The sequence below is a fragment of the Buceros rhinoceros genome, unplaced genomic scaffold, assembly GCF_000710305.1.
Source record: "Buceros rhinoceros silvestris isolate BGI_N320 unplaced genomic scaffold, ASM71030v1 scaffold27646, whole genome shotgun sequence".
NCBI lineage: Eukaryota > Metazoa > Chordata > Aves > Bucerotiformes > Bucerotidae > Buceros > Buceros rhinoceros.
Genome location: NW_010416206.1, coordinates 1 through 20,540, shown reverse-complemented (window position 1 = coordinate 20,540; position 20,540 = coordinate 1). Strand labels below are relative to the sequence as shown.

The 20,540-nt window shown below is 43.4% G+C and overlaps 2 protein-coding genes across 2 annotated transcripts; one reads left to right on the top strand and one right to left on the bottom strand.

Moving 5' to 3' along the window:
- The first annotated feature begins 8 nt into the window (after positions 1-8).
- Positions 9-16,865, top strand: RNF10 (ring finger protein 10). The gene is made up of 17 exons (XM_010137735.1): positions 9-37; positions 5,161-5,363; positions 6,343-6,542; positions 7,448-7,538; positions 8,574-8,758; positions 8,838-8,974; positions 10,535-10,695; positions 11,239-11,367; positions 11,519-11,777; positions 12,007-12,140; positions 13,221-13,338; positions 13,676-13,777; positions 14,282-14,416; positions 15,211-15,305; positions 15,538-15,598; positions 15,759-15,917; positions 16,789-16,865. Exons 2-17 carry the CDS (start codon positions 5,289-5,291, stop codon positions 16,863-16,865), a joined length of 2,118 nt encoding a protein of 705 aa, XP_010136037.1. The 5' UTR covers positions 9-37; positions 5,161-5,288.
- A 2,717-nt stretch (positions 16,866-19,582) lies between these two features.
- POP5 (processing of precursor 5, ribonuclease P/MRP subunit (S. cerevisiae)) lies at positions 19,583-20,532 on the bottom strand (the record flags this gene model as incomplete). Its single annotated transcript, XM_010137734.1, has 3 exons — positions 19,583-19,686; positions 19,863-19,946; positions 20,454-20,532. Coding segments are annotated over 3 exons (267 nt in total), but the record flags the coding sequence as incomplete, so codon positions are not given.
- Between the last annotated feature and the right edge of the window lie 8 nt (positions 20,533-20,540).

The following is a 20,540-nucleotide window of genomic DNA, read 5'->3' as shown; positions in this document are numbered from 1 at the left end:
GTCGGGCCCGCCGCGGGGGAATCTAAGCCCAAAGGCGGTAAGAGCCGGGACGGGGGTAGCGGAGCCGGAGGAGTGGGCCCGGGCGCTGTGGGCGCAGGGGCAGCCGGGGGTGGTGTCTGGCCGCGGAGCGGGAGTCCCGGGGGTTTCAGGCCCTGAGCGATGGCTCCTCCGCCGACTCTCTCTCGTTGGTGGGTCTGAAGCGGTGGGAGGGAGACACGGGTAACCGGGAGCGACTGAGCAGCGTGGGGCTGCGGGGGCCAACGGCCTCGTGCCAGGTTGGGTTTGGGGTGAAGCCGAACTTCTTCGTGTTGGGTTCTCTCTCAGCTGGGTTTTGGAAGGCTTCGCTTCAGATCGCTGCTTGTTTTTCCTTTCTTTTTCCTTCCTCTTCCGGCTCTGTTCACTATTTAGTGAGCTGCAGTTCCTACTCTCTTCTTCGTTTAAGGATTAATGCTTTATCTCCATTAGCATTAGACTAATCGGCTTGAGAGCCAAAGCTCTGGTTTTATAGTAAGAACATACCCTTGTCAGTGCCTGTTAAGAGAACTCTTAACTTTCAGGAGGTCTTGTATCGATATACAGCATGCCCCTTACCAGCGGAATCTCAGTAACCTACTTTGGAGGAGCTCAGGGTTAGTTACATCTTGTTTGCTCATCAGCTGGTTTTGCTGACATAACAGTTTGTGAGGAGCCATTATGGTTCCTGTCACCTGTCTTGCCAAAGTAAGACCTAACCTGCCTCCAGTTCCCTAAACTTTCTTGGGAGCAGAGTGTTCCTGGTGCCCTTGCATTTTTTTTCTGAAACCTAGAAATGGGGCAGTAGTGTATAAAATTAGTGGCTTTAGTCCTGGAAGTACATGTGAGAGTGTCAACAGGTTGCTACACCACCATCGCTGTGCTAATTTCCTTCCTCCTCAGTGGGTTTGTTTCAGCTGTATTACTTCAGGTCTTTGAGAAAGCAGCAGTGTATTGGGTTAACACAATGAGTGTCTTCAAGGTGTTGACTCCTTTTTGGACTTTCTAAGTGCACTCAGATCCCAGTAACCAGGTATTACCAGCTATTCGTGTGTCTTAGCTGATATTCCACAAGAGAGACTGGAGTGAGTGACATGGGACGTGGCTCACCCACAGCTCCCCGAGTTTTCATGTCACTGTGATTATAGTTAAGTTTTAACTTCAAATTCAAATATGTGAAAGTCTCTTTAGGAAGAACTTTTTAGACAGTCATTTCAGGAAGAACTCCTAACTGATTTGCAAAGGGTTTTTGCATCAGCAGCAGGATTTGTTGTGAGAGTCCTATTATCCCTAGCTCCTGTTGTTGTTTTTCAGGCCCTTATTTAATGCTAGACAAACAGCCACAGGACCAACATACAGAATGCAGCTGTGTTAAGTTGTGGCTGTGTTTTGGTAGCAGTTGCACAGAAGACACTGGTGTGTCACCATACAGGAATTTTTTTCTGGAGTTCCTTATCATTCTACATGTAGCTTATGTGGTCCACCCAAATTGCTCACCTTTTATTGCATAAGTGACTTCTGCACCGATGGTCACTGGGTTTGAGTCTAGTCAAGCTCTTGCCATTTAGATGCTTTTCAGAGTTACTCGCTGTGATCCAGCAGAAGAAATGAGGTGGATGTTTGTAAAACTTTGCAGTAGCTTCTCCGGTTTGACTTGCAGCACAGCTCGAAGTAGGCTAAGTAGAATACTGTAAGCTCTTGTACTTGTGGAATTTGGATTCCACCTATTTTTCAAACTTGTCCTGAGAAAATTAAACTCATAAATTTCCAGCAGAAAAGTCTCTCTGGATTACATTAGTGCACGAACAGGAGTCACATTCCATTAAGATGGAATAAAGTAGCTAAGGAAAATAGGCAGTTGGGTTTCTTTGCAGTCCTCGAGACCTGATGAACATGAGTTCTCAGAAACATTCCTGGGCCTTATTATTACACGGTGAGCCTGGTTAGCTGGGGTGCGTGACTGCTCAGTCACCTCTTGCTCACTGGGATGTTTGCCTTAGCAGCAGCAATAGCTTCAGTCGTGTTTTCATGAAATCACCCTGTGGCTTAAGTGTGATCCACCACCCCAACCGCTTATGAAATATGATTGGCTTCAGTGCGGCTCAGCCGCAACAAGAGGCAAACAAAGATGGAAGGAAACTGCAGTCCTCACCCCGGTAGCAAACCAGTCCTGCAACTCCAGGGCTGAAGTGGTCGCTTAGAGCTGCTTTTAGTCCTGTGAACTTGATCTCCTCTGTCTGGACCTTTGGAGATAGAAGCTCTTGAAGAGGACATGGCATGAAGCAGTAGAAACCACAGATGTCAGGGCTTGCTTCAAAAGGCAAGAACGGCTTTGCTGCTGGTTTTATAAAATTACAGACAGTATTTTTTGTAAATCTGCTCTGTTGGAGTGTGGATGGGTAGATATATTTATTATAGGTTAGATCTTGTGAGAACAGCAAAAGGACTGAGGACCTGAGTAAAGAGTAAATACCTCACCAGCATTATTGCTGTTGCTATTGCTAATTTGCCAAGAAGAGAAGAAAGAAACTCCCAAATCCACACCTATGCTACCTCAACCAGGAATCTAACAAGAAAGGATGGCTGTGAGAATCTTCCACTTTCCTCCCTGCATGCGTGCAGATTGCCCTGTCCTGCCTCGCTCTTCAGGGGAATGCAAGGCGGGATGAGACAAAGCAGAGAGCTCCATGACAAGTGACACGCTGGAAAGGACCAGCATTGCTTAGCTTTGGGGTGGAGGAGGGATGTCCCGGTTTACAAATGCATAGCCCAAACCTTTGTTTTTCTGTTGACTAATTTCATTACTACTCTGATGGACCAGGGTAGTCATTTGAGGGAACTCGGAATCACTAAAATCAGGTTTGAAGCACGTTAGACTGTTGTAAGGTCCTTCCTAAAAAAAGGCACAGGTGGAGAGGAATTTCCTATAAAGTCTGAGAGTCATTATGACTCCCAAAGGCTCTAGGAGTTGGTCTGAAAGGATTTATAGTATGACTGGAATGTGTGTAAACCAGACGAATGACAAATTTGATGGCAACTAACAATTAAAACTAATAAGCGGTAGGAAGTTCTTCTGTCAGCTGCAGGTACAAGCTGTTCCTGGACTTCGTAGAGACAGTAGACTGAGCTTATGCTCTTGAATTGTTTCTTTTCCCCACTTGGTGATTGCAAAGAAACTGCAAAGTTGCTATAGACATATAGGCATGTGCCCCTCTAGCGCGTCCGCTGAAACTGCAGATTTGAGAGGTGGTTGAGCTCTCAAGCAACAAGCTCTGCTCCTGAACTACTGGAGTAATTATCCAAACATCCTGAAATTGACTTAATTTTTCACCAGAGACTCAGTGGCATTGATTATAGCCTCTTCCCTAAAAACACTCTCAAAAAAGGTTTATCTAAATAATCATTCAGCCAGACCTGGTCACACCCTCAGTACTTGGCAGCTTCTGGAGTGTTTTTTTCCTGATAATGCTCAACCCACATCTTTTTAGCCTGACGTGTGTTACAGCACTGCAAGCTATGCAAGCCTGTGTTTGAGTTACACACCTGTGGTTCCAACGGAGCTGGTTTAATTCTGAGTTAAAGGGTCAGTCTTTTCAATAGCGGAGTGAATGACTGGTTCCAGCAACAGTTTGTCTGTAAAATGTCCCTGTCACTTCATGTGAAAGTAATGACAGTGTCCTTTTACTTCTATAGCTGTATTTGCAGGCAAAGACTAAAGTCTGCCGTGTGCAAGAAACAGCAGAGCACTACAAACTGTCAAGCCACTTTTATTACTTATTCTTAAGTAGTCAAATCCTTGGTAAAGTACAATAACACACGGATCTTCCTATCCACTGCCCCCCTCTTTGGGGGTGCAGGGGGCAGAGAAAACAAAAAATAACAAGAAAGGGATATTTGTGTGAATGATCCCATTCCAGCTGTTTTAAATGCTTGGGTAGATTGGAGGTGGTGTCAGGGAAGGGGAAAACTGGAGGCATTGCTAATGAAAACTGTCCATATGAGAAACCCGATCTCGAATCACAGCAGCATGTTTGCTTACCACATAAGATTTATATGAAGGCGGGGGGAGGACTACAGAGTGGGAAAAGGGAAATTAATAGGATCTGCTGTTTGCGAAACGCTTACTGAGTATCCAAAGTGATCTTGCGGCTGGCTGGTGTGGATAGACATCTCACTGGGCCTGTGGAGTTTTACTATGTTGGAGTGTGCCAACATAACTCTTCTACAGATAAAACTAGGGCAGTGGGTGGAAATGGTAGGTTAAGTGACAGGGAAGGAGTCTGAGTGTCCTTGGGGCAACTCTGGTCTTGTGTTAGGACTGCTAGAAATACCTTAACAGTATTAATTTTATGTTCTAGCAATCTAATGAAGCAGCTGTTTAGACACAGGAGACTCCTTTCAAGAGCCTGACTGGTATTTTCCTGCTCTTGTGAGCTTTGTTTTGCAGTATTTTGCTTCGTGCTTTCACCGCTGTGTCCTGCAGTAGGGTCGGCGGTGTGCTCACAGTGCACTTTCGAGCAAACAGCTCTTGTTGCATAGGTTGGTGGACTTAGTACTTAGTTGCTAGGTATGTGCCCTGCAAGGCCAAAGCATTGGGTTTGGGCTTCGAGATCAATAAGAGTTTGTTTGCCTCGTGAAAGAAAAGGGTATTTTAAAAACCGAATTAGATCTGTTGAGGACTTTTAATCATTGGGAGTGGAACTGAGTGAAAGCAAGGAATGGGTTCTTGCAAAGTAGGAAACCTCAGGACAAATGCAGGCAGCAGTGCATTTATATGAGGGAACAATACATGATAAATTCTGTGTTTTCAGAAAATAGAATGAAAAAATGAACTAGTTGTTGTTGATTTTTGTAATGGAGCATGAAGATGTGGTGTTGGTCATTATCACTTAATGTACCAGGACGCATGCTAACATCTGGTGTTGGCAATTATATCTAGATAAAGCAAATGCAACCATTCTAATAAAAGGTAAAGCACCGCAAATACATCCTCCTTCTATGCTCTTTGACCAGTTCTTTGGGCAGTGTTGGAATTAAGTGGTTTGAGTTTCTGGGGAGAGGGGGTCGATGTCCTGATAAACGCCAGCTTTTTAACATGTGGACGACTCTTGAGACTGCCCATCTGATTCTTGATTTTTTTTCTTTCAGATGGAAAGAATGCGAGTGGATCCAAACAGCGTTGTTATCGTAAAAGAGAAACTTCATACTCAAAAAATGAGAACTTTTCCAGTCAGTCCCGTCGCTCCTATTCACAGAAAAGCAAAGCTTTTAACAAGATGCCCCCTCAAAGGGGAGGTAGTGGCGGAAGTGGCAAACTTTTTAGCTCTTCTAATGGTGGAAGACGAGATGAGGTGAGAATTGTAATGCCGTGCCTCCAAGGCCTTCTTTCTTGGGACGAGAGGATCACTCTGACCTGCCTAGATAGGTCTCTCTGTTCAGCTCCTGGGCTGTGAAGGCAAGGAGCGATAAGAGGTGCTAACATCGTTGAGATGCCAGAGTGAGAGTGAGCAGAACAACTTGGCAACCACAGAAGAGGAGTGCTGTCTGCTCTGAGAGACTGGCAAAAAAAAATACTGTCTGAGGAACGGGTACCTAGACAGGGCCTGAACGTGTCTCATGAACCAGAGGTCCTTCATGAATGTAGCTAGCGACACAGTTTCTAGCTTTTAAGTCTGAGGCGATCGTGTCTAACTGCTTCAGTGTACAAATTTGCACGTGATAGTGGTATTGGGAAAGTAATTGTATCAGCCTTGGTGACATCAAAATGGAGTAAAACCAAACTGAGGCTTTTATGCTGATGTGGGTCTAAATACTGTAGACTGTTCATGGGTTTTCATTAATATTCTGATTTTTCAGTTGTAGTGGATGAGCAACACTGCTTACCTAAATTGTTTACTCTGTCAAAACTCACTTGTTGTCTCTGAATTCTCACGCTTTGCTTCATTATATGAAAACTAAGCAAAACAAGTACAACCTGTGCAAATAGGAATCAGGCTGTATTAGTGGCTGTCTGAAAGAATATTGCCAGGGTTTGGACAACTTTTGTCTGTTACTAACCTGGACTGCTAGATTTTGCCAGCTTTTACTTGTCCTTCTGTGGTTTTTTTTACGCTCGCCTCCTTTTGATCGGTGTGGGATAAGCCCGCTCAGTTCTAACTTTCAGGATCTCATGCAGTTGTAATGCTGATTTAGAGAACCGGAATGGGAGAAGGTGAGTGAGTGCATGCTGCCTATTGTGTATGTAATCACTGCTGGGGTCCGAGGATCACCTTGTACTGATGCTTTTGCAGTAAATTTTAGCAAGTTCTAACAAATGCTGTTGTCTCTTAGGTAGCAGAGGCTCAGCGGGCAGAGTTCAGCCCTGCCCAATTCTCTGGTCCCAAGAAGATTAATTTGAACCATTTACTGAACTTCACTTTTGAACCCCGTGGCCAAGCAGGCCATTTTGATGGGAATGGACATGGCAACTGGGGGAAAAGGAACAAGTGGGGACATAAGCCATTCAACAAGGAGCTCTTCCTACAGGCCAAGTGAGTGGAAGATCAGCAGGGCTCTTAGACTTCTACAGAGACAGAGCTGTGAGGGATGATCAGCCACAGAATTGTCTTTGACCTTGACTACTTGTATTTTGTTTTCCAGTGTGAAGTTATCTCTCTGTAGTGTTTTTAGTGGTAACAACTATGCTTAAAAAGGGATAAAAATATATCAGGTTGTATTCTGTACCTATTTACAAGGTGTCCGGTGGAGTTAGTCATTTAGATGCAAAGCAGTTGGTCTTCTGCTCTAATCTTCTAGCATTATTTGTGGAATTCAACACTCCATTTGTGAAGACTGATGTAGCTCCCTTACAGAAGATAATTGTTTTTTCCAAAGAATAATATGTTGAGATGGTGGGGGTAGGAGTTGTTGGATCAAAGCTAAATCTGAATTTATAAGTCCCATAAGCAATTACTCATGTGGGTCTTGGTTTTTAAACTCCCTGTACCTGATCATGTTAAAGACAAAAACTATTTTCAGCCTTTTCAGCGTCTGATTTTTCCCTGTTGTTTTGTGGCTTATTGTAGTGAGGTCTGTTTGCAGGAGCCCCAGTAGTTCAAAATCTGGTGAGCATATTTTTTCCATTTGTGGATTCCTTGTTTTTTTAATAGCTCCCCGATGGAGCTGGCTGTTTCTTACGAGCTTCTGGAAAACCACTCTGCCTGGCTCTTTCTGTAGTTACTACATGACACTGTGTCTAACTGAAACTAGACACACCTGTATTCTGGAAATCTCTTTGTGAATTAAACTCTTTCAGATTTTGCTGGTAGGAGTTACTGGCTGCGTCCAGCAGTTTTCTGCGGGGCGAGGAAGAAGCTCACAGAATCCTATAGGATAGTTCTCAAAAGAATTTTTAGAAACAACTGAGTGGATCATCTGTCTCTTTGCCTTTCCCCAGCTGCCAGTTTGTTGTCTCTGAAGAACAGGACTACACAGTCCACTTTGCTGATCCAGATACCTTGGTCAACTGGGACTTTGTGGAGCAAGTGGTCAGTTGTGATGGGCTAGATTTTTTTTTTTTTTTTCCTTCTTAAGCAGTTCAACCTGTCTTTAACTGCCTCTTTATCTCTGTGATGTTACGTAAAACTCAGCTGTTTTTGCTTGAGTCCTCTTCTGTCACTCCCACAATACTGGGAAAGATCTGTCATGGAATATATTATGAAATACTTTCATGACAGGAAAAGAGAAGTGCTAAAATCTATTAGGAAAATTAGCAGCTTCTTCTTGCTTTCGCAGATGGGAGCTCATCAAAAATAGTATCTGACATTCTGTAGACAGAGTCCTTGTGATTGAGATATTAACAGAAAACTTGGGCATGAGTCCATGGAAGAGGACTAGAGTGAGAATTTTGAAGAATTATTCTGTGCATAGGTGGCCCATCTTGCCTATCAACAAAATGGAAAATCTCTTGAGAGTTATGGTCAGAACTTTGGGTTGCCTCAAGCAGAAACTTACTGTCTGCCAAGACTAGTCTAGGTGTATGGTGTACCTGAAAAGGAGCTAGGCTTGCTATTACCTGATGCTTCAAGAGAGCTGAAAAATGTAGGTACTTGCTCAGCAGTTTTGTGTCTGCAACGTACAGATGCTCAGAAACTGTCTGACTAAAGTAACATGTTCATGGAAGTAGGTAAGTTCAGTCTCACAGTTAAGCAGGGCTGCACAAGTCTGCTTGTGTAGTTGAGGTGACAGCTCATTTGCTCTCTTCTCCGTGTCTGAATTCAGATGACGAAGATGCTTCTAACTCTTAGAGATGATGAGTACATGAGGGGAAACATGAGAAGAGTCACTTTTTAAAATGTCATTAGAGTAGCAGTACCAGATGGGTGGCTTTGAGTGTTATTCCGCGTGTGGTCTGAAGGTGTTACTTGGTTTGCAGTGTACTTAATTTCTTGGTAAATTAAGGAGAGCCTAAAGAGCTGGAATGTTAGTATGTTAGAGTAGATCTTATAGGTGGCTTATTCTGTGGCACAGGAGATGATTTCCAAGCCTAAAACTTGTACTATTCTTCTCGTGTGCCATTTCAGCGAATCTGTAGCCATGAAGTGCCCTCTTGCCCGATATGTCTGTACCCACCAACCGCAGCGAAGATCACCCGCTGTGGGCATATCTTTTGTTGGGCATGTATCCTTCACTATCTCTCCTTGAGTGAAAAGACCTGGAGTAAATGTCCTATTTGTTACGGCTCTGTTCACAAGAAGGATCTCAAGAGGTGAGATTTGATATTTATTAAATGATGTATTTTTGTGAAATGTTACTTTTATGCTACTAACCTCCTCCTTACATTGCAGTGTTGTTTCTATGGAAACACGTCAGTATGCAATTGGTGATGTCATCACAATGCAACTTATGAGAAGGGAAAAAGGTGTTCTGATAGCACTGCCCAAATCTCAGTGGATGAATGTGGTGCAGCCTGTTTACATCGGAGGTGAGTGTACCTGGGTACTAGTGCTTGCCATCCTGCTTCCGATTGTGAGTAGGGCTCGTGCAGAGAGGATTTACCGTGGCAATGCCAGGCTGCCACCTTAAAATAAACCAGACGGCAGAACATGTGTTTTAGCAGCTGAACACCTTAATCACCACGTATTAATAATAAGCTTTCTACCACTTAGGTTTTTGTAAGGCTTTAGCTTGCGTGCTGTTTCCCTTCAAGTTACTGCACTGCAGACTCCTGCCTTCTCAGTCGCTGGTATTGGTTTGTGGTTTGTGTCGTACAGTCATTGGTGCGACTCTGGCTGCTTTTGGTGGCTCTTCAGGGTTCTTAACTTTTTTCCTTCTGGCTCCTTATTATACAGCTTAGCAAAAAAACCTGTCTGTGTGTCTAGACTATTTTGAGGCTGTAATCTTCAACAAGGTTTTCACCACCTTCACTTACCAACTAAAACCTGTGATATGGGAAAATAATGAAAATTATTGCAAACCTATTCCAAACATCTGTTGCCTGACTTCTTTGGTTTTCTCCCATCAAGAAATGTGACTAACACATCATCATCTTATGTTAGTATCACAAAAATTTTGTGACTAAAGAAATAATTCTGCTTGACATTGCTGTTTTGTGGGCTGTCTTGGCTCAGTTCATCTTGCAGTCACACTTACGAAGGGCTGTGTGCATTTAAGTGCTCTGTAGAAAGCCAAGTCTCCTAACACGTGATGGGTATCCAGCATGCAGGGTATGCAGCAAGCAGAGTGTGTGCTTGCATGTTTCTCAGTATTTGAAAGTACAGGACTTTAAATCCTTTAATAAAACAAACAAAAGAACAAATATGGGATTGGAGATTATTCTGAACCCAGGAAATTCAGCATTAACTTGGTGTTCCGTAGGCAAGGTTGGACCTTTTGGGTAACAGTGAATGCGGGGACTGTACTAGTATGCTGGCTGTGGTGTCTGCGAAGGTTGTAGTTAGGATAAACTCTAGTAACAAAGATGACTACTTTTTGCTAAACCTGCAATTCTTCAGCTTGCTACTCCTGCTGTGCTGCTTGTAGAAACCTTGTAATAATGTTGTGTACATGTTTTAATACGTGTGGGCTTATGAACTAGTCTGAGTCAAAACAGAGGTGATTTTTGTAGAACTTTCTAGTTGCAGTATTTTTGAGTATATAGAGAAGAGGAGAGAGCTGCAGACTGCATCATATCAGGAAGTTTTGACTACCCAAAGCTTCTCAAAGGTGATGCTTCCACAGCATAGAAGTGTTTGTTTGTGGGGTTTTTTTTTGATGTGTATCTGCCACTTCTGAGTGGTGAAGTGGCAGATAAACTGCTGTGTAGGGGAGATGTGGGTAGCAGAGCAGGTATGTGGCACCAGTTTGTGTCATCAATGATATAATGGTAATATGCAGGGTCTGTATCAAAGTCTTGCTAAGTATCATCTGCCCTGGGGTGGATTAACTCACAGAATTGAGCAGTAACAAAACTTTAAAAGAAACGGCAGTCCAAACTGGTGCCTCTACATGTGGTTATTAATGAGTTGGTGCTCTTTCTTGTCAGATGACCAGCACAGTCAGTACTCGAAGCTGCTTCTGGCATCCAGGGAGCAGGTCTTGCAGCTGGTGATTCTAGAGGAGAAAGCGGCGTTACTAAAACAGTATGAGGAAGAGAAACACACCCCAGAGGCTTGCTTTATTGAGGCGGCTATCCAGGAACTGAAGGTGAGAACCTCTTTGGAGGCTTTTAGTGTAACTTTTCTTTTAAGAGTATGCTGAGTGTTGAGCATCTGTGTTCTGCTGTGTAAGTGCTTGTGTGTGATAACTCCACGATGTATGTGCTAGCAAGGAGGTGATGTTTGCTGCTAGAATGGCATTATACATACTGGAGGAGACTGTGGCCTTTGGACCCAGCTATCTGATGCGATGTTCAAGGTAACAGAATGCTTTTTACTGAATGGTGTTTCTTCTATAAATGTAAAGGAGTTCTGCTTGCAAGGGAAGATATGTTTCCCTTTCAGGCCCAGAATTTTCTGGGATAACTACAGGGCAGGTATGAGCAAACCTGTAGGATATGCCTTTCCAAAGCCTTCAGGCGTCCTACAGTCTTTCCAGTAACAAGGAGAGGACCTCTCTTCAAGGGTCACTCCTTGTCACAGATGAGATCTGTGAAAACCTGAAATACAGGACAAGGCTAAAAATGACTGGTGATAGTCTGCTGGCTTAAATAGGAAACTGAAACTTGCTTTCTCTTTGGGTCACCTGTAGGAGCGAGAAACAGCACTGTCTGCCGACCAGGATAAAAACAATGGCATCACTGGAATCAGTGCAGCGGTGGAAGAATTGGTCCTAGAAAGCTCCAAAGCTGTGGAGCCTGCAGCTTCCCCAGGGAAAAAGGTGGGTGACAACTCTGCTCTGGCAGATCTTGTTAATGCTTAATTCTGCCGCTTTACGCTGCCTGTGTGGTGAACTGATGCCAAAGATTTTTGCAGAGATGGTTTTTGAAGGAGGTGATGCGGTACTAACTGTATGCTCTCTGCTGTGGTAGTGTGATGTGGAATATCTCTCTGCATTTGATGAGGAGCTTGTGGAGCCTTGCTCTGATCTGGCAAGTTCTTTCTCGCCTCCTGTGGAAGCAGAAGAGGCAGTGCTGGATGAAGAGGAGGTACCTGAAGTGGACACCGTAGGGGAACCTGATATGAACACTATAGAAGAACCAAATCCAGCTGAAACGAGCTGCCAAGAATCTAAAGATACCATTAGCAGTGGGCATCTTAGCAACTCTCCTTTTTACTACTTTTATCAAGGTCAGTGCAATCATATGGGTGGAATCATATGGGGCAGAGGTGCCTCCTTTGCGATCCTTCTTGAGGAAGACATTTGTCACTTCATTAGATGCAGCTAAGCCCTATGAAATAAAAGTCCCACAGAAACACAGAAAGAAGATTTAATTTCATTACTGGAGAATGTACTGAGGTGTAATGAGGTATTGAAAATTAACAGGCAAAGAACAAGTGATGTTATTTTATCTTACAGCGGAGGATGGACAGTGTATGTATCTTCACCCTGTGAACGTTCGATGTCTTGTTCGTGAATACGGCAGCTTGGAGAAGAGCCCAGAGAAGATAACTGCAGCTGTAGTGGAGACAACCGGTTACTCAATGACAGAGGTAGTTACTTCATCTTATTAATTAAGGGCCCTTGTTTTAGCAGGTTGATCATTGTAGCTGACAGATGAGGCTTGTTTCTGTTCAGTAATAAGAAACAACAACTACGAATGGGTGGGCCCCGCTGATCTGTGAAGGGCATCTGTGTCAGGTGCAGTACCTTGGTTTGCTTTGGATAAGTAGGCTGCAGTCTAGCTTTTCTTCCTAGAAGGTAGGAAGCTCTAGGAGTAAGAGAATTGCAAGCTTAAGATTGGTTTGTTGTTAAAGCTGTCTTAAAAGTAAATTCTTTTCCATGTAAGATGGAATCTTGAAACCCTGAACTAGACAGATTATCATCTTAGCCTGAAGAAGTGTTCTGTCTCTGACTTGAAGAAACAGTTGTTTCTGAGCATCAAGGGTAGAGGTGGGATGTTACAAAAATAAAGAGAATGGTAAGAAACTTCAGTGTTTGAGAGAGAGTGGAAGTGCTTAAGGCGCTGAAGTTCTGGAAGGGGGGATGGGTCTTGAATTCCTCTACCTTGTATAAAAGACATCTGTAAGAATTGGCATGCTCAGTAACAGCTGTATGGAATTCCTAATTAATCTTCAAGAAAGGATATGCTCAAGTGAGAATGGATGCAGAGATTCCAGGGAATTGTCTTCAACATTTTCAGTTCCGCAAGGGAAAATACAAAACTTGGCTTGTTTCAGGCTAGCAAAGTGGTGGTCATTGGTCCAGATGATTTAAGTATACAAGGCAGATTCGGTCTAGTGCAAAAATAACTGCATCATGAGACTGGCATTGTAGAAGTTTTTTTTGCAGTGATGCAAGTGAGAAGAGAGGAAACAACAAAGAAATCATAAGCGAGCTGGAGTAACTGCATCCAAATCTGATTATGATGTAGCTGGTGGAGATCTTCGAGCGTTTGGTTCCGACCCAGGGTATCCTGCACGTGTTTGTAGTTTATGAAGTGACTATTGGCTACTGCTGCAATTTTTCCATTTGCTATGATGAATGGTGGGCATTGGGTCTCCATAAGCTATTCATCACTATGGCAGCCTTTAGCCCTTGTTGTGATGATTGATCTGCTTTTTCTTTGTCAGGATATAAGACAGCGTCATCGCTACCTCTGTCACTTGCCTCTCACCTGTGAGTTCAGCATTTGTGAACTGGCTCTGAAGCCACCCATCATTTCTAAGGAGACTTTAGAGTTGTTTTCAGGTGGGTACTCCCTTTCTAGTAGGCGCTGTCCTGTATCCATGAGGGTGAAGGAGGAGTTGTTCTTCTCCCTTAATGGCAGAAAAGAGACCTTACATAGAAGCTTTACTCCTCTTGCACAGTCTGGCTACTAGACAGAACAAGCCCAATCCACTGTTTTATAGACTACAATTATACAAAGAATAAAAGAGCCTGACTGCTTGGAAGAGCATGTGTTGCTTGTAAGCATATTTTGTTGTTAATGTGTTATAACTGAATACATTGTTCTCAAAGCTGGAGGAAACACTGCTAAAATATTGGTGTGTTTTTTCTGATATCCAATGCTGTGCGTTGCTCCTAGATGACCTTGAAAAGAGGAAACGTCTACGGCAGAAGAAAGCTCGTGATGAACGACGACGTGAACGCAGAATTGAGATAGAAGAAAACAAGAAACAGGGAAAATGTAAGTCATGATTGAGCATTAGCAGTGGATTTCCAGACATTTTTAGTGGTGGAGCTGGCTTCTTGAGCTATGGGATGAACTCTAAGGCCTTTAGTTTATAGTGCGTACTTAGAACATGGTTACAAGGTATTAGAAACAATGTCTGTAGAGTGAGAAATATAAGCTGTTTTAGTCAGGCTGTTAAATGATGTTATGCAATTGCTGCATACTTGCACATTTTGGGAGAGACAAGGCATCTGAGGGTGCAGCTATCTCTATGGTGCATATAGCTGTCAGGATTCTTAGGTTTTGTTTCTATAGTAATCACGATATAGAGTGAAAAATGAAGGAGGAAAAAAAAAATGCCTAGGAGCTGCTTCCATACAGCAGCAGGGCTTGTACTGGTCTCTAAAATAGAGGGTGGAAAGAAAATTGTGTTGGCACCTCCTAGACTCCTGAAACAACTTGCATATTGACAGTCCTCCCCCACATTGTGTAGTGCTTTAATTTAAAACCTCTTTCTAGATCCAGAGGTCCATATTGCTTTAGAGAATCTGCAGCAGTTTCCTGCTTTTACCTCTTGTCCTGGAGAAACTACCAGCATTGATCATCAGAGCTTCTGTCTGTCTCCTCTTGGCAGAAGCCCTGTGTTTCAGACAGGTGAGCATCTGGAAAAACACATCACATCCAGACCTTGACCGTTCATTTGGGATCTACTGCAAAACTTCCTTATCACTGATCCAGAGACTTCTTCTTTCTTAGATTTCCTGTATGTGAGATCAGAGACAAAAGACTGACACTGCTAAGAAACATTCTGGTCCTTTGTCTGCTTTTTGCTACCTTTACTTCAGTGATGAGATCTGCACTGTAGTTACCCCTTCTTTTAAATCTTTGCTGAGGCAGAAAAAAGAAAAGAAAATCCCCACAAAAGGGAAGTGAAGAGCGTATGCCATGAAAACACTACTGGCATTTTTTCTTTCTACCCTCTCTGTCTTCCCCACCATGTTATATTAAAATAAAGCATAGTTGACGAGCGCTCAGGTTGTTGTCCAGTGATGCTTTATGAAATGTTTTATCTTGTGGTTTATAATACTAAATAGAAACAATTCTTAAATATTTTGCTCAAAAAGCAACCAAACAAAAACCCACAACCCTCCAAAAGAAAACCCCATCAAAACAAACCCCACAACACCCCAAAATAAGCAAACAAAACCCCCAAAACAAAACCACAAAAAAAAAAAAGCCCACCAAATTTAACCTTTTTTCTAAGGGATGTTTAAGACTGAGGAGATTTGAGAGGTCCCACTGTGTGACTGATGGATGGAACTGATGAGATGAAAATGGTTACTTACATAAAAGAATAAAATTTTATTTCTGTTTCATCCTGATAAGCAGCATAGTGAGTCTCTTTGCCGAACGCAACTGGCTTTAATTGTCTGCTGCTTCCTCTGTAGAGTCTATTCCAGCTCCACCATCAGCTGCTGCCAGCCAGGTCAGCCCGTTGCTCTGTGGGAGTTTAGAAGAGTCTCCCTTCCCTTCCTTTGCCCAGGTAAGCAATGAAGCAGAGTAAATCTTGTCTGAATTACTTGTGTCTTAGTTTGGGATTAGCCTGAGAACACGGTTGCTTCCCCCATAAACCCAATGTGGGATAAATATTATGGAAATAACATGGGGTTTGAGTGCTTGAAGAGTTTCCTAGATTTTCTTGCCACTTAGGGGATATGCAGTACTGTTCTAGTACAGGGGATTTAATCATATCTATCTAATGATTTTTTTAATAGATGTTGAGAGTTGGAAAGGCAAAACCAGAAACATGGCCCAAACCTGCTGCAAAGACAAGAGGTAAGAAAATTTGGTATTGCTACTTCAGGTTCTTTATCGTGTATCTAAATCTAAGAAATCTTGTTAGCTTCACAAGAAACATCTGGAGTATGGAGGGACATTTGTACTGCGAAAGTTGTGTGCCAAACTTCTGCCTCTCAAGGCCCATTCCCTCTTTCAGATGAGAACGCTCTGGCACTCCCTGTGCCAGTGGATAGCGATGGAGAAAGTGACAGCTCTGACCGCATACCTGTGCCCAGCTTCCAGAATTCCTTCAGCCAAGCTATCGAGGCAGCCCTCCTGAAACTGGACAAACCCTCCACAGCTGATCATTTGTCAGGTAAAAGGCAGGGGGCAAGGCGTGAAAAGTTTTCCCCTTCTTCCTCTGGGAGAAGTGAGAGCAGCAATTTTGAGGACCAAAAATTGGCTGCGGAACAGTTCTGAAAATTGTCAGGCTGTGGATTCTGAACAGCTTGACTAGGGCTTCTGTTAGCATAAAGCAGCTCTCTTAGAGGGAGCTGAGAAGGTCTACAACTACCAAAGAATCCTGCTAGTGCAAAGATGGCTTTTGGTAATCATGTTTCTACTGAAACTTAATAGAAGCTTTATCTCAAGGAAGTTGAGGTTATGCACTTTCAGACTCAACATACCGTAGCTGCTCGACTACCACCTCAGTTTGATCAAAATGTCAAGGTAACTGCTAGATGAAATTTCAAATTTCAAATTGGGGAGTCTGAAACAAACGGAGAGGGACTGATGTCTGACTGACATGCTGACTGGTAAAACTAATTTATAATGCTCAGTACTGATGCTTAGCTCTGGCTTGTTTGGAGACTGCACTGAATGATGGGGAGAGTTGGATGGGGGGGGCCTGGGAGCTTCAGTGAAATTGAGTATCGGCTCCAGCTGTAGTGTTTTGGGGACGTGGGTGAATGTGATGTTTGTCTGAATTGCTTACAGTCCTAGGATCTGCTGGTGCAACAGCAACTTTAGAAACAGGCATGTTGACAGGTGGGTGTTAGGTGATGGAGTCTCCCTTCATTTGTCTGCAGTAATTTTTTTTTTTAGACTAAACAACCTGGTGCTCAGTGAGTTAATAGGAAGCATCACAGACCTGCAGAAGGCATTTAGGCTAGGGAAGACATTTATCATTTCTGTGTGATGTTCCTCTTCCATGAGAAGAATGACAGTGTCCTTTTAATTCTTCACAGAGGAAAAGGGAGGCAAGAAAAGAAAGAAACAGAAGCAGAAGCTATTGTTCAGCACCTCTGTTGTTCACACAAAGTGATTCTGCTATTCAAGAGAAGTCTCCTCTCCTGGTTTTCTTTTCATTTTGCTTTGTTTTGCTGCTATAGTTTAAGTATTTAAATTTGAACAGACTAAACTTGTGTTTCCAGGGCTTCTATGGGGTTCAGGAGGAAACCGTGACAGTGTATGTCAAAGTAAGATTCGATTTCAACTGCTTCATCAGTTTTTATACTGAAGCAGTTTTGAATGAAACAACCCAGAGGCAAATTGGCCAAGGCTTCTACTCTGTGCCAGCTCGGTTCTTTTGGCCTAATAGGCGGTATAGAAGTCGTGAGAGCTGTGTGGCCCTGCCAGAATACTGCAGTATTACCGAAGAGGCGAGCCAGAGAGCCTTTATTCCCCTTGAAGTGTTCGTGGGCAGAAGCCCATCGGAACTGTGGCAGTAGTGCTGTTTCAGTGAAGCTGTCAAACCACTCTCTTGGGAAACTGGTTTCCGCTGTACTAGAAATGGGCAAAAGAGCTTCCTGGCTTTAGAGTGTTAGCTGCTATATCTTTTCGAAAGAGCAAGACCTCCTCCTGTTCTCCCGGCTTGGAAAGATTTAAAGTTGAGGTTGAGTGCAAAGGGGAACTTGGCTCCTCGGTTTTGAAGTGACTCTTGATGAATTTGTGTATTTCAAAATGCGTACAGGCATTAGTGGTAGAAGGAACCTCCTGGCTTCTCTCAGTTGTTCAATTCTGTTTTAATGTGGGTGAGTGAGGCTGCTAATTTTGAATTTTTTTTTTTGCCATTGGCTATACATTCTTTGTAACCTGATCATCTAGAATAAACACTCCACCCTAGGGCTCTTGGTAACCACCTGAATGATGTTTTGACACTGGCTGCTCTTGAATTGGAAGAACAACTGATAGCTGGAGTCTGCAGACAACTTTTATCCCCCAGCATGCAACTGGGGTCTCTTGTACTGGGATAAAGGCCTGTCTGTATCCACTTGGTTCTGGGATGTAAGTTGATCTGCACTAAGCACCTCAGGCTATAAACGTGCCTCTTCTGGACCCCTCCCCACTCGTTCCTTGGGTGGTCACATTCTTGTGCACTGCTTGCATTTTGATTTGAGCTAATGAGTTAAGTGGTGTGGGTTTTGTTGAATAAAATGAACTATAGGTGTAATGTACCAGTCAAGGCCAACAGTTGCAATAAATCATATGCACATGCACTTAGTACTGCACGCTTCCTGAGCTGTAACTGCACTGCTGCATCAGCGTGGAGCACAGGAATGCTTAGTGTCACAGGTTCAACTCTGAATTTGCACCAGAGAGCTGGTGTAAAGTACCGCCTAACTTAGAACATGAGATGGACAGTGTCTTCTCTTCAGCCCCACTCACACCAGTGGTCTGCCTGTGTTTCCGCAGGCTTTGCAAAATTGGTGTGCTCTGACACTGACCGGTCTCAGCAAGGGAGCCGTGTGTTTGAGACCCCCGAGCTGGTATTCAAATGCCACTGGTAAAGTCTTTGGTTGGGCCTGTTTAAAAGGTTTGACAAAACACTGGTGATGATTTCAAAGCAGTAGGCTCTGCCCTGTACCAGTGCTTCCTCAAGGCACTTAAGCATGTGTGTGTGGGAAGCAAGTCCAAAGAGTATGATACTTCACAAAGCTCTGTATGTGGCTCTAAACCAGAAGGAAGGGGGAGGTAAAGAATGCTTCATCTGCTGGAGGAGGATGGAGGAAACACCTGCAAAACACTCTCTGAATGCAGCTGGACTTCATGCTTGGTTACAATTAACTACACTGGATGGAAAGACATCACGGCTTGTTAAGAGAATGCAAAGCAACTAAGACAAGATGCCTGAAAGTGGGAACACACTGTGCACATGGGAAAATTATTTGGTGAGGGCAGAGAAAGCAATTAAATAAGAAAGATTCAAGAATGCAGTTAACTGTGTCCACAGAACTATTGTTTCCTGTTTGTAATAGTTTTAAGCCATGGAACAGGAGTTAATGTCTAACCAGTATCTGTTGTGTTCTATTATCTCTACACATTTATAGACAACTTTTCTTTGCATTGGGAAGAGAGACAGAATAGCTGGAGCTGGTGTAACTCGCCTCCACATCTCGCAGGCAGTAGAAGGAGGGCAGTGATCCAGGCAGGGAGGACTGTCCCTGCTGCAAGGGCAGAGTCCAGGGACAATGTCTTCAAGTTGTATCTTGTTTTCCTGTGGATTCAAGAGGTAACACCAGCAATGCCACTTTCCTGTAACTGATTGGTTTAAACTTAATAAATATCTAAGCAGTACTTGTACCTATGAGTTTTCTAATGGGTTGGGTGGAGTTGAGCAGCTTTGCTGCTGCGCACACAGCTGGTGCTTTTAATAGCTCCTGATAACAAGTGCACTTAAAGATAAGGTAAAAAGCCAGTATGATGTTGATTTTTGTTTTTTTTCTGAAATGAAGCAGAGTAACTACATTCCTTGTTCAGGTCAACTGCCTAAAGCTCACTTCTACCTCAGCATGAAGATGACATTGAGCTGCTACACTCAGGAGCACAGGTGGCTTTGACTCCTGGAGTGAAACAGGCATGTAACATACTTAAGTGAAACCACGTCTTTATGTATTAAATTTATTTAAGAACACTTGGAATAAGAGAACAATTCTAAATTTAAACAGATGCTTTTTCTGTCCCCTGCTTTGCTTGATGCTGAAGATAACTGGTACCATCTTGATTACACAAGTACAGGACAGAGGTGAACAGTAACAACATTCAGTCTGTCTCTGTGCTGCCATCATCTTCTTCATCTCCACTTTGAGACTGCTCTTCTGTAAGGGAACAGCTCAGCAAGGACTTCTGTATACACCGTCTTTCCTCTGCAGTAAAGAGCAACAGAGGGTCATTACTTGATCTCTTCACGTACACTGAACTATCCTCAGCTCCTAAAGAAAGGAACATTTCTCAGCTCAAGAATTCAGAAGCAGCCCAGCATATACTACAAAACCCCCAGGAATTGAGGCTGTGTTTTAGAAAAGCAGCTGGAGGAACTCACCTTCATCTGTACAGTTTTGCAACATCATCAGCAGCTGTCGTCTATTATACTGAATTAGAAATTTCTGACATGTTCTTATTGTACCTGCAGGAGTCACAAGAACAATACGTAACAATCTACAAAACCAAGTGTTTCAGAGCTGCTAGTGTATTTTCTGAAGATCATTATATCAAGTGATAAAAGCCCCTGGCACCAACTTAATGTGAGTGCTAAGAAGCACTGATTTAATTACCACACTGTTGAGAGTACATGGGGGAATCATTTCTAACGTAGTGCCCATTATTTGCCAATTTTGAGGATATGGACAATAATATACTTTGAAAATGTATTTTAAAAAGAAAATAATGTAATACAGTATGGGTTGCCCTGGTTTTGTGTTAAATGTAATGAAGATTCAAGCAGAATTGATGAGGGTTTCAACAGAGAATGGCTGGTGCCTGTTTCTTATTTGGATCTGCTAAGTTAGGGATGCCCACGATGCGTCCATCACGCTCGCAGCAGTAAGATGGGTTCTCCCGGTACCGGTAAGCTCCGCGGCCTCCCCCCAGAGACCCCGCACCCAGCCCCGGAGCAGCTCGGGCAGCGGCTGACCTCCGACGTGCAGGGTGTTGAGGGCGCAGGGGTACCGCTGGTTCCGGCTCTCCAGCTGCCTCACGAAGGGGAGCGCGGAGCAGAGCA